This window comes from Xiphias gladius, chromosome 10, assembly GCF_016859285.1.
Source record: "Xiphias gladius isolate SHS-SW01 ecotype Sanya breed wild chromosome 10, ASM1685928v1, whole genome shotgun sequence".
NCBI classification, from domain to species: Eukaryota; Metazoa; Chordata; class Actinopteri; order Istiophoriformes; family Xiphiidae; genus Xiphias; species Xiphias gladius.
The window spans coordinates 9,922,041-9,934,849 of NC_053409.1; the positions used below are offsets into that span (position 1 = coordinate 9,922,041).

The following is a 12,809-nucleotide window of genomic DNA, read 5'->3' on the forward strand; positions in this document are numbered from 1 at the left end:
TTCTCATGGATATAGAGATCACAATTAACTTCCTTCCTTTTACTCTGTAGGTGTGGTTCCTGCCCCAAAGAGCCTACGATTCTCAGAAGTTACCCAGACCAGCTTCAGAGCCAGCTGGGAGCACGGAGCCCCTGATGTTGCTCTGTACCGCATTGGCTGGACTAAGAAGGGAGAGACCAGCCTCGAATATGTAAGAGAAAACCAACTTTCCAAGATGATTACATTTCTAATAAATCATGCTGTTATTTCTGTAAGAGTCCCATAGTAAGCTCAATGACGATGCTTTGGAAAGGACCTGGAGGAGGCAGCAAGAACATCTAAAAAACAGACAGTTTCACCAATCCAATTATAAACACTCTACTATGGACCTTGTGTTTCTTGTCTTTAGTCTGTATTTGCTAAAATTTTAGTCAAGAACCTTCCCACATTGCTGTGTTTGTGTTTTTATCATTAGGCCATTGTGAACAGTGATGAGACAACCCACCTCCTGGAGAACTTAGAGCCAGACACACCCTATGATGTGTCTATCACTGCAATCTATCCAGATGAATCAGAGAGCGAGGATCTGCTGGGCACTGAGAGGACATGTAAGATACACACTCCAGCAGCTCTGTGATGACAGCTTAATAGCAATGCAATTTAACACTGTTTTATTCAGCTGCTGGACAAAATCTGTGTTGGATCTGGACGGAAGGCTAGACCAATGATTAACCTTTTGATTTTACCTGCTGGAAATATGCTGAGTGAAATGTTCAGTGAAGGGTATGCCTATTATACCTTTCTATTTCTGCCTCTATAGTGTCCAGGCAAGGTGGTAGGCCAAGTAAGTACATTTGTGGTAAAGCAAGAGGATGCTTTTTCTTTCAAGTGATGAAAGCATGTTTTATTATTTCAACCAGTCATCAGCACTGTTGTTCATTGGACAACCATCATTTCATCATCAAGCAAGGCCCTTAACCCATCCACCGCTCCAATGGTGCTACAGCTGACACATTTGGTTTTATTATGTATTTGTCTGTCGTCGTCTGTTTGTCCCATTGTCCATGCCATTCATCCCACGGCTGTTCATGAGTATGTTCTTACATAGTCAAATTAAATAGATGGATTTCAACTATGCATGCCCTGCAAAACAGGGATTTCAGTCCCTGTTTTTGAAGCCCATCCCATTATCCATCATCTATTTATCCATCTATCTATGCATTGCATTCATCCATGCATTCATCACTCCATCCATTGTCATCTTTTCCATCAATCCATGGCTTGATGGCTGTTCTCTTGAACAGCCTTCGATCCATGGCTGTTCAAGAGAATCCATCCCTACTTCAGAAAAGACAAGATCCCAGAGGTGGATTGTCTTTTCTTCTTTAAAGCTGCAGTCCTTGATACAAATGAGTGGTAGACCTGCTTTGTTATACCACAAGAAAAGGGCATTATCTAGAGGTAAATCAACTTATATTTTGATGACAATTGAGGCATTCAAGACTAAGAATATACATCTTAACGTAGACTGACCAAAATGTCAAGGACTGTGTCTTTAAAAGATATTTTTATGGAAATCCTTCGGAAGAGTTCTTTTACTACAAATGACAGATAAGCATGTTGATATGGTTGTAATAATTATATGTGTGTGTGCGTGCATTTTCCAGCACCTAATGCACCTCCCACCGACTTGGTTGTGTTCAACGAAACCACCACCAGTCTGAACGCCAGGTGGAATCCAGCTCCAGGTCGCGTCCAGAACTACAGGATCACTTATGTCCCCACATCTGGGGGCAGGAGCCAGACTGTAAGTCACACAACAGACCAACAGACAGCCACCTGTACACAGTGTCTTCATACTGCTATCATATTTTGACTAAATACAGTGCAGCATTTTATATCTCATGAAGTTCAAGTAATCTCATTGTTCTTGTTAAAGAACAGCTGGAGTGTAAATTAACCAACTTGTAATCTTGAATGCACAAGTAGCACAAGTTACAGGTTCAATTTTAATATCTATAAGAGGAATTTCAGTTGGTTGAAAAGACAGTACATACAGCTGAAGAAAGAGGATGAGTGTCAAGGAATATCAATGAAAGTGTTGTATACCTAGTTTAATTTGGAAGGTCAACAAGGCTGATTTGGAAATGCGGATACGTTAGCACATTTAGATTCCATTTTTCAGTTCTTAGCAGAACCACTAAGCTTTAAAATACTAGCTGCCTGCTCCTCACTCTTACTCCTTGTCTTCTTCACTGGACTTCAGTCTAGCTTACTTGGCCAGACAAACAATGGTAACTCAGTCAGTGGATTTTCTTTTTCCTCTAGAGCAGCTTTGCCTCCACACAATATAAGTATATAGCTAAACATCTGCTCCTGGTAATGCAGTATTTTAGTTTATTTTAAGTCAAGTCTCTTAATCTTTTGTTTGGATATGGCAGCATTGATGTGTACAAAATCCTGCTTAGTATTTCTCAGTGTTTCCTGACACTGCAGACTGTCTCCTGATGGTCCTGCATTTTTGGCTGCCTTACTGAACAAAAGTTTTTTTGGATGACAGCTGAACTTTTGGTTTCAATTTGCTGTCAGACATTTCTCATTGCTTCCAAAAGCAAGACTTAAAAGCAAGACTATAGAGTTGCTAAACAGTGCTGATGCACACACTCCTACACAAGGTTACAGACCGGTAGCCACACTGACAAGCTGTGAAACATCCCCTTAAATCAATGTTAAATGTTCCAACCAACTCTAGTGAAATATTTCATCCTCACTGCTTGGCATTTATTGGAAGTCACGAGTTGCTTAATAGAGCTAAAATTTAAATGTTTTACAAAGTTCACATGACACATTTTGATAATTTAACAGCTCTATGGGGGGAAAGTGGAGAGATGCTTATGAGATTAAGCATTTATCTGCACTGTGCTGTAATGGTTCACTTGTGATGTGTACTATTTGATCAGCTGTGTGTGTGTACATGAAATATGGAATGCACTTTCCCAGTGAGGTTTAGTTATGTCTAATGAGAGAATACTGTGCCACAGATGTCATATACTATACGGCAGATTGTGTTTAAAATGCTGCACAGTGGATATTATTCCATTGTTTTTCAACCTATCTTAATAAGGCCCAGACGGCATCCGACATATGGCATATTGTAGAAGCATCTAAATGTTTAAAGGACCAGTGCGTAGGATTTAAGGAGCTCTATTGGCAGAAATGGAAAATAATGTTCATGATTATGTTTTCAGTAGTTTATACTCACCTGAAACTAAGAATCGTTGCGTTTCCGATAGCTTAAATGAGCCCTTCATATCTACGTAGGGAGTAGGTCCTCTTCCATGGAGGCTGCGAAGTTGCACTGCCATGTTTCTACAGAAGCCCTGAACGGACAAACCAAAAACTGGCTCTTCCGTGTTTTTACGTTACCTAAAGGCCACCGCAGGTTTTCCCACACACTTGGAAAGGGAGGGTTGAGGGGAGGGGTAATCAGTTGGTTGAAATCTGCAACCTCACCGCTAGATGCCACTAAATCCTACACACTGGTCCATAAGCTATTTTTCTTTCTTATAATTTACCCTATCAAAAGTTTTGTAAAGGATTCAGCTTTAGCTCAGCTGGTGTTATGTAGGTCATTTGTTGACCATTAGTTTCCCTTTTAACACAAGATGGAAAGTTTTCCACGTTAGTATCTGATGAATTGTTGTTGTGCTTATCGCCTAGGCGATATTACACTGAAAAGTTGATGGAAAACTGGAAATTAACAAGCTAACATTAGCCAAGTCTTCTTGGTTCACTGCAAGGATTTCAACAAGGACAGCTATCACAGGGAATTTTGCTGTATTAGTCAGTTGGTTGAGAAGGCCTGAGAGAGCTGTACAATGATCAAACAAATCCACAAAGGATTAAAGCGGATGTATACATACATTATCATACACAAATCCACATGCAAACACGCTCTCAAATCTCTCTTAGAATTATATCCCCAGTCCTTATAGCTTAAGAAAAAAGCAGTGTAGTAAATTCATCACCAGTCATGATTGTTATGAGAAGACATCCGACTGTTTCAGCAATCAGCGTACAGATTTACCTTGGCCGGTGCGCTGTGTACTAACCATGTCCAAAAACACTCAAAACATTCCTCCTCTGATATATTGACGCTCTAGTAGTTTTCAGGTAGAATTCTTTCCATCAGATTAGTTACATCAATTTAAGGAACCCATGGAGAGTTGTTAAACTCTTTATCCCATCAAAAACAGATCAAATATCTTCTCCCTGAGCAGATTCCAGAGTTGCAAATGGTTGTTTTTAAAGTTTTAGCAAGAGGATGATATTTTGTAGTAATTTGATGAAATGCAAAAGCTTTCTTATAGAATGAATAGCCACGTTAACTTTTAGCCAACTAAACTAGTAAACTGTGGATTAAGTAGCAAAATTCATTAAGTCTACATTCAATATGATCACCTTGGGTTCACATGCATTTGACAGCATCAGTGACTGATTTAAGAGTCATAATAATAGTTTTTTATTTTTTATTAAGAAGAATCAAAACAAGGACGCTGACGTTTATTCTTCACCAACTAGACCCAGGTTGGAGGGAAGAAGAATACTGTCCTGCTTCCCAAGCTGACCCCTGACACTGAATACACTATAACTGTGGTGGCTGTCTATGCCCGCGGAGTCAGCAGAGAGCTTAACGGCCTTGGAAAGACCAGTAAGTTGTCTCCCTCTTAGTGTTCTCCCCAAAGGACAATTGATAATAGCAGTTTCTATAATAAATGTCTAAAAGGTTTACAGTTTTAGTGTGGTACAGTATGTCTAAGTGCACTCATGGAGTACTAAAGCTTATAGACAAAACTGCAATGATGTTGCTATTATTGTATGTTTGCAATATTAACTGTATAATACCTTTATCTTACCCCAGAGCCTTTGGGTGGTGTTAGGAACCTGCAGGTTATTGACCCCACCACTAGCACCCTGAATGTCCAATGGGAGGCTGCTGAGGGCATCGTGCGCCAGTACAGGGTCTTTTATGTTCCTGCAGCTGGAGGAGATGAAGAGATGGTAAGCTGGAGAATAGCTCTACACTGTAGATTTGTATAAACAACAAAATGAATGCAGAGTGATGTATGTCTTGCTGTACTTCTTTCTAGGTGCAAGTATCAGGCAGCACCTACAACACTGTGCTGAAGAACCTGCAGTCTGATACTGTCTACACTGTAACTTTGGTTCCTGTCTACTCTGCTGGAGAGGGACAACGCATGTCTGAGAATGGCAAAACATGTAAGCACTGCATGCATATAGTCGCTGGTGTACGTAACAACTTACAATGGTGTTCCATCCAGGGAAGTTTAGATGCAGTGGTGAAATCCTTGGAAGACATATTTCAGGGTTTAGAATAGCCCATGCAGACTGGGAAGAGGACCTCTGAGAATTACATCCTGCATGACTGCAGTGGGATTTTTTCCTGAGTCAGGAATCCATTCATGTCTGTCCAGAATGAACTTACTGGCCTTAGTTGCTGGCTTTCTGTTTCTGGTTGTCAGAAAGCTTCAATTTATTTCATGATATCATCCAAGGCCTTTTAAATTCTTTAAGCAAGCCAAACTGAGCCATACATTAAATGCCATTAATAGACACTCAATCCACACCTTACATGTAACATGTAACATAAAAAAATAACATAAAATGACACCATTAAGCTCAGTCAGCAAAGTTTGAACTTCTTTTAAGAACAGCAATTTTCCATTTTCTTCCACAGTTTAAAACCACCAACCTCTACAGGGAATGAGTCAGCTTTTTGCGGGGTGATTGCGGAGGAAGGAATTCCTCTGGGTTGGCAGCATTATAATGGTGTCTCCTCTCTACTTACTGTAATATTGTCCATTTATAGGTTGGAATGGAGGGTAGTGGTCAGGATAATAGTGGGGCTGAGCAATGGGGGAGGGGATATATTGAGTAATTGGCTCTCCTTTGGGAAAAAGAAACAGAAAGGGAGTTTGAAATGAATGGATAGTATTATATGTTTTATGGCTCTGAACTCACTTGGCTAAGGGCATGCTCTATGCCTGCTACTGTTACCCCCATTTTCTCTTCTGTAGCAATGGTCCCTCATGTTTAGTGGCTTTTTCCTAGACATGTTAACCAAACTCTTATACAGTATGTACAGTATATCAGATCATACTGCTACAAAACTTTTTACTGCTAACCCTGTAACACTGTTGCCTCTGTAGAATATATGGTCAAGTACAAACTGCAGTGTTTCAGTTTATTCTCATCTCATTCACTCTAAGTAGGGATCTGCTTTCACTACTTGAGCTAACATTGCTAGCCTTGGTTAACTGTGCCTTCAAATTCAAAGCAGCTTTTTGGGCAACAGGCTTTAGTCCGTGAAAAGTACAGAAGCTCACTCACTGCGCTTTGCCCACTATGTTTTTCCCCTGCATTTATGGGGTTATAATGGGGAGCGGCGCAACGCCTCTAAACATCTGCTTTTGTTTTTTGGAAGGCAGGCTTCACACCAGGCTGCACATGGGCCTTGTATATCATTTTCATTAACCTTTAGGGCCCTGACAGGACGTCTCCTGTTGATAGCAGTAATGTCTTAAACTTGTCTCTGTTGTTTGCTGGGGAGTATTGTTCCCATTTTATTGAAACATTCTCATGTAGTCATTGGGCTCTTCTGACTGTAGGCAAGACTAGGGTAGACCATTACAAAGGTAACATTTAGATGTCTGCTAAGAAGTCAATTAAGGTAAAACTTAAAAGTACTAAAGCACAAAAAAGAATAGGGAAATACTAAAATACATAAAAATGTAAGTTCATTTGTGTAGCGGTATTATGGGCTTTGTTCTTGTGTAATTGTTGGTTTAAACCTCTCATTAACTGACCTCTGTCCATTCTCCACTTACGAGTACCTGACCTAATCAAACTCTCTGTTTTTTGTCTCCTCTGCCTTATCTCATCCTTTCCCTCTATGTGTCTTCCAAATCTGCTGTCAACCTTTAACCTTACCCTGTCATCACTCTTTTCTCCATGTCCAACCTTCTTCTCATTACTCTTCTCACCACTTTGCACCCACTTTTTACTTTACCTTACCCTGACCCTGACCCTAACCTTTCACATCCTCCATTTTGCCTCTGCCTCTAACCACCCAACATTCCTGGCTCGGCAGTGGAGCGTAGCCCTGTCAGGAACATCCAGGTTTTCAACCCCTCTACCAACAGTCTGAACGTTCGCTGGGACGCTGCCACAGGCCCAGTCCAGATGTACCGCGTGATCTATACACCTCAGACTGGCACTAGGCCCTCTGAGTCGGTGAGTGTCAATCCACTGTGTAGGAAGAAATTTAGTTTAGCATATATGCATACAAAGAAAACACATTTACAGTAGGTGTACAACTGTACCCATAACTAAAAAGAGTTTTTATTTACTCATTACAACACAAGCAAAGATCTCATAGCTAAGTCCCTTAAAACATTATACAAACACAAACAACGAGGGATTCATTAAGATAGAGGGGACTTAGAGAACATCTGGGTGGAGGTGTTGCCCAAACAGCAACCCATTTTTACCAGCATTTACAGCAGACTGTGTGTCAATGGGGCTGAAAGTGCCTCATCCTGAACTTATTGAAAGCAAAACATTAGTCTGTTCATCAAATGGTACATGAGTGCAGTTACTGTCGGTTGAATTCTTTTCTTTAGACCAGGACGTGTTAATTAAAGGAGAAATTCTTTAATGGCAACTCTTGTTCTCTACACGGTATGTGGCATCTGGCACCAATGTGCCCATATCTTCATGTGTAAAGGCTTTCTCGGTTAAAGAAACCACAAACAACTTTTGAAGTGTAACTTTACACTGCATTCTTAGCTTTCTTTAGCATCTGTCAGAAAGACTGCACCCTTAAGAAGTCTTTCTGCGTTGGATCCCTAATAACAATCTCTGAAGATTGAGGCATATTCCTCTTTATTGATAGAGAGGTGAACTCTGCCTTTATCTTTATATTTTAGCACATTTATGGCAGGATGAAGCCTTTTCCCTGGACGGAGCTAATGATGTGCGTCATTGACCATGTGGTCTTTCTTAGGCAGCACCATCAAATTTAACACCAGCTGGAGATTTGTAGCATGAATTACCAGCTCTACCAGTGTCGCCTGTGATATTATTTTTATACTGAGACTCTCAACCACCTCAGTAAGTTTTTGACCAGGATGGATGGGAGCAGAGTGCAAGTGATGCAAATGAAAGAGAACTAAAGCAGACAGCAAGATGTTTTTGCATTTACATGAAAACATAGTAAGCAGATTCACCCACCCACCTGCTGGTCAAAAACTCACATACGGTACGGTCCCTCGCACATAACCCCTCTGACACAGCTATTCATCCCTCCCCCAGAGGTTATCACCAGGCCAGAGTCCTCAAGGAGCTCTTGCCTTACTCTGTCCAGCTAACTAACCCAAAAACACAGAGGGGGTGAGGAGGAGGTGGTGTCTATGTAATCAGCCGTCTTCACTGTCAGACTGGGTTAAACAGTGGTGCTGGCTGTCAAACAAGCCCCCACCCCACCACCACCACCACACCTCCCAACATCTAAGGAATATTTGACTCTTCCTTTTACTTAGTGCTGACAGCAAGAGGCTGTTGAGTAAAAGGGAGTAGAGAGAGTGTACAACACAAGCAGCTGTCAGAGGAGAAGGGAAAGGTCTTTTTTTGTGTATGTGTTTGGCGGGAACTGTACTGCATCATGTTAAGCACCCTTACACCACTGCTTAGTTTTTTTATAAAATAAACACGTTTATTCACATTATCTTTGTCTGATTTTACTGAGCCAAACATAGTTTAGGGCTTAAGTCTACACATGCGGCAGTGTTGATTCCTGACCTGTTTGGTGTCTTTGTGTAGCTTGTGGTACCAGGGACCACCACCACAGCCTTGCTGCAACCGCTGCTCCCAGATACTGAATACAACATTGGAGTGGTCGCCTTGTACAGCGATGGCGAAGGACCCACTATCACTGATAATGGAAAGACAAGTAAGAACCTGGGCCAGTGTTTTAAAGACCATCTTTGAGTGTGGAAAACATCTGAAGACCCTGTGTATTAAGCTTCTTAGAGTATAAATGCAGATCTATTATAGGTATTTCAGTAATCAACAATTAGCCTAATTTTTTGTATCATGCAAAAAGACAACACATGGGACATGGAGATGTTTGGAATGAACAGCACAAACAAACTCTTCTTTCTTATTGTTTCCACGCTTAGTTCCCCGTAGTGGTCCAAGGAACATGCGTGTGTACGACCCCACCACCACTACTCTCTCTGTGAGCTGGGAACATGCTGAAGGTCCTGTCATGCAATACCGCATCACCTATGCCCAGACCATAGGAGATCCCATCGAGGAATACGTAAGCTTGAGTATAATTCCACATATTACAGTGTAATAAATTGTCTTTCCTCACTCTTTTCAGTTTTCGATGAACTGAGTGATGAACTAATTCGCATTATTCAAAAATACCCCTAATATGCACTTGATTTTCTCTGTTATTAATGTATTTATAAATGTGACACCCCTTTCCTCTTGTAGACTACAGTACCAGGAAACAGAAACGATGTGATCCTGCAGAACCTGGATCCAGATACACCGTATAATATCAAAGTGACTGCGATCTATGCTGATGGACCAGGAGGAGTGCTAGAGGGAGATGGACGCACAGGTACAAACTGTTCCTCCCTCCAACCACATGAGTGTACTTCACTGCGCTCCACCCTGTGTGTATCCTTTTGACTGATGCAGAGACCATTTAAGGAAATGAAATTAAGCTCATCGACAGACCCGCATTAAAAACATTCTACGCTACTGCACACACACATTCACCCACCAGTGTGCAGAAAATCTGAATAGACCGATCCATTGATAAGGGATCTTGAATCATTGTAGCAAAAGTGGAATTAGTGAAACTCTTGACTGTTCATGGAGGCCAAAGAGCAAGAGAGCACCATGCCTTTGCCAGAGAATGATGAACTGGCTGTGTTCCAGTCTTGTAGAACTTGTACTTACAGTGCTGGCCAGTGTCTTGCCCAATTTTGCTTTTCAAACAAAATAAATCCTATTATATATCTTAATGCCGCTCGGGTCCTTGAGCCTACTTAATTATGTATTTATTTATTTATTTATTTTTCATTATTTCTCTGATTCGGTTGAATTTACCATTCCCTCAACCACACGTTGAGATAATTCAAAAACCATAATAGGCTATAATACAGTAATTACCGTTCACTAACAATGAATAAACTGAAAAATCAAACTAGCTGCATCCCATTTCAATGAGCCGAAGCCTTTGTTTACTGTGCTGTCCTGTCCTGTTTCCCACAGTGGGTATGCTCGGCCCAAGGAACCTCCGTGTTTCTGATGAGTGGTACACCCGCTTCAGGGTGGCCTGGGACCCCGCCCCCTCCAGGGTTAACGGATACAAGCTTATCTACCAGCCTGAGGGTATGGGCATGTTTTTATGTGGATAAAGCAGTGTTACCTTCAGGAGAATATAGTTTTTAAGCTGTTACTACACAGAACACTGCATTGCTCAAAGGCACTTGTATAATATTTATGTCTCTTTTCAGGCTCTGATGAGTCGTTCGAGGTGTTTGTCGGAGATGTGACCACCCATCACCTGCATAACCTGAAACCTGGAACCACCTATGACCTGAAAGTGCTGGCACAGTACAACACAGGCTTCAGTGCACCTTTGATTGGACAAGGCACCACATGTAAGTGAAAAATGGTTGACAGGCATTCGTGCATAAAATTAAATAGATGATTCCAGTACTGAGTGGTAGACGATACAAACTATTGACTTGCAAATAAGTGCTGGACACAAGAGAAATACTGTATGTACTAATGGTCGTGTTGCTTGCTTCCCTTTAGTGTACCTGAATGTGACAGACGTGACCACCTACAATGTAGGCTATGACTCTTTCTGCATCCGATGGGCCCCTCACAGAGCAGCTACCTCCTACAGACTCAAAGTCAATCCTTTCGACAGTAAGTGTTGTACTCAGTAACACAATAAAGAGGCCTTGTTGAAGTAGACTCTAGATATGTTGCATTACTGCAAGATGAATCTGGACTCTGTTCTCTTCTGTCTTTCCTCTTCTCCAGCCTCCAAGAGAGGAGCTCAGGAGATCACTGTCAGAGGCTCGGAGAGCAGCTACTGCTTTGATGGCTTGACCCCTGACACTCTCTACAATGCCACTGTGTACACCCAAACCCCCAACCTTGAGGGACCTGGAGTGAGCATCAAGGAGAGGACATGTAAGATAACATTTTCTATGCCAGCGCAATGCTAATGTATGAGAGGATGGTAAAAGCTATTAGAATGTCTTTTTTTTTTTTTGCGTTATATGAATATTTCCTCACTAGCCACAGTATAGTACGTCAATGTTGTGCATTTGTCTCTGTTTTGTCTTGCAGTGGTCAAACCCACAGAGGTGCCAACCGAGCCTCCAACCCCCCCTGCTCCAGCAACAGTCCCCCCTGCGCTAGAAGGTGAGTACAACTTTGACATATGCACCTGTGTGTTAAAAAATAACAAGTCTTATATCTTAGCTGAGATTATTCTTCACATTAACATCATTGCACCTGGGCCACAGTGTGCAAAGGTGCCAAAGCGGACCTGGTCTTCCTCATTGATGGCTCCTGGAGTATTGGAGACGAGAGCTTCAATAAGGTCATCCAGTTTGTCACGAGCATGACTGGAGCCTTTGATGTTATCAGTCCCAGCGGCATGCAGGTCAGTATAAATCTCGGTGCTGTCTTTTCAGTAATGTTTGTCTCTCCATAGAGTTGGTTGGGAAATGATGATTGTAGAGGTATTTTTTCAGTGTAGTTTTGAATGTTGTGTTTTTGTCATTTGTATTTGTGTTTTATTGTTAGTCGTATCCTTATAATTTTTGTATGTTTTTTTTGTAGGTCTCATTTGTGCAGTACAGTGATGATGCCAAGACAGAGTTCAAACTGAACACCTACCATGACAAGGGCATAGTGTTGTCAGCTTTGCAGACTGTCCGCTACAGAGGAGGAAACACCAAGACAGGTACACCATAAAATATTCACTTGTATTGATTCAGTGCACTTCAGACTCAACAAGATTTCGTTTCTCGAGTAGTGTGAAACAAACCAGAGTCCGTCTTAGCAGTGAATTGCTTGTAATTGTTCTCTGATCTCTTTCTGATCCAATTTCTTACTCCACCTTCATCCAGGCATTGCTCTCAAGCACGTGCATGAGAAGGTGTTCACCTCAGACAGTGGCATGAGGAGGAACGTCCCGAAGGTGCTGGTGGTGGTCACAGATGGACGCTCCCAGGATGACGTCAAGAAGAGTGCAGAGAAACTGCAGCATTCTGGTCTGTGTGGAATTATTTATCATTTTCATGTGTGTTTTGGTTTGAGCTGTGTTTACAGAACATATGTACAGTATAGTAGTGGAACTGTTTGCACCCAAACTACGATTTCCTATCATCATAATTTGTATTAATTCCTACAGTGATGAAACTGCTGGTGGTTACTGGAATCTTAACAATCGTGTTTTATTATTTTTGGGTCTTTGTGTGTGTGTGTGTTTTGCCCCCACAGGTTACAGCGTGTTTGTGGTTGGAGTGGCCGATGTTGACATGACAGAGCTGAGAAATATCGGCAGCAAACCCAGTGAGAGACATGTGTTCGTAGTAGACGACTATGACGCCTTTGCCAAGATCCAGGACAACCTGATCACCTTTATCTGTGAAACAGCCACTTCCAGTAAGGCAGAGATTAATGTATATCATTAAAACACTACT

General features: G+C 41.6%; 1 protein-coding gene across 4 annotated transcripts in view; it reads left to right on the forward strand.

Annotated features, from left to right (window-relative positions):
• The window catches only part of col12a1a (collagen, type XII, alpha 1a), a 57,583-nt gene that overhangs the window by 26,106 nt on the left and 18,668 nt on the right, over window positions 1-12,809 (forward strand). For 3 of the 4 annotated variants that reach the window (XM_040136619.1, XM_040136622.1, XM_040136621.1), the window contains 20 exons: window positions 51-190; window positions 455-587; window positions 800-823; window positions 1,647-1,786; window positions 4,561-4,690; window positions 4,901-5,040; window positions 5,130-5,259; window positions 7,151-7,293; window positions 8,881-9,010; window positions 9,240-9,382; window positions 9,562-9,691; window positions 10,351-10,470; window positions 10,596-10,742; window positions 10,900-11,016; window positions 11,134-11,286; window positions 11,446-11,520; window positions 11,625-11,764; window positions 11,944-12,067; window positions 12,234-12,377; window positions 12,607-12,771. In XM_040136619.1, the coding sequence (XP_039992553.1) occupies window positions 51-190; window positions 455-587; window positions 800-823; window positions 1,647-1,786; window positions 4,561-4,690; window positions 4,901-5,040; window positions 5,130-5,259; window positions 7,151-7,293; window positions 8,881-9,010; window positions 9,240-9,382; window positions 9,562-9,691; window positions 10,351-10,470; window positions 10,596-10,742; window positions 10,900-11,016; window positions 11,134-11,286; window positions 11,446-11,520; window positions 11,625-11,764; window positions 11,944-12,067; window positions 12,234-12,377; window positions 12,607-12,771 (2,568 nt within the window). The remainder of the gene's footprint in view (window positions 1-50; window positions 191-454; window positions 588-799; window positions 824-1,646; window positions 1,787-4,560; window positions 4,691-4,900; window positions 5,041-5,129; window positions 5,260-7,150; window positions 7,294-8,880; window positions 9,011-9,239; window positions 9,383-9,561; window positions 9,692-10,350; window positions 10,471-10,595; window positions 10,743-10,899; window positions 11,017-11,133; window positions 11,287-11,445; window positions 11,521-11,624; window positions 11,765-11,943; window positions 12,068-12,233; window positions 12,378-12,606; window positions 12,772-12,809) is intronic. The other variant, XM_040136620.1, reaches the window with a different exon arrangement.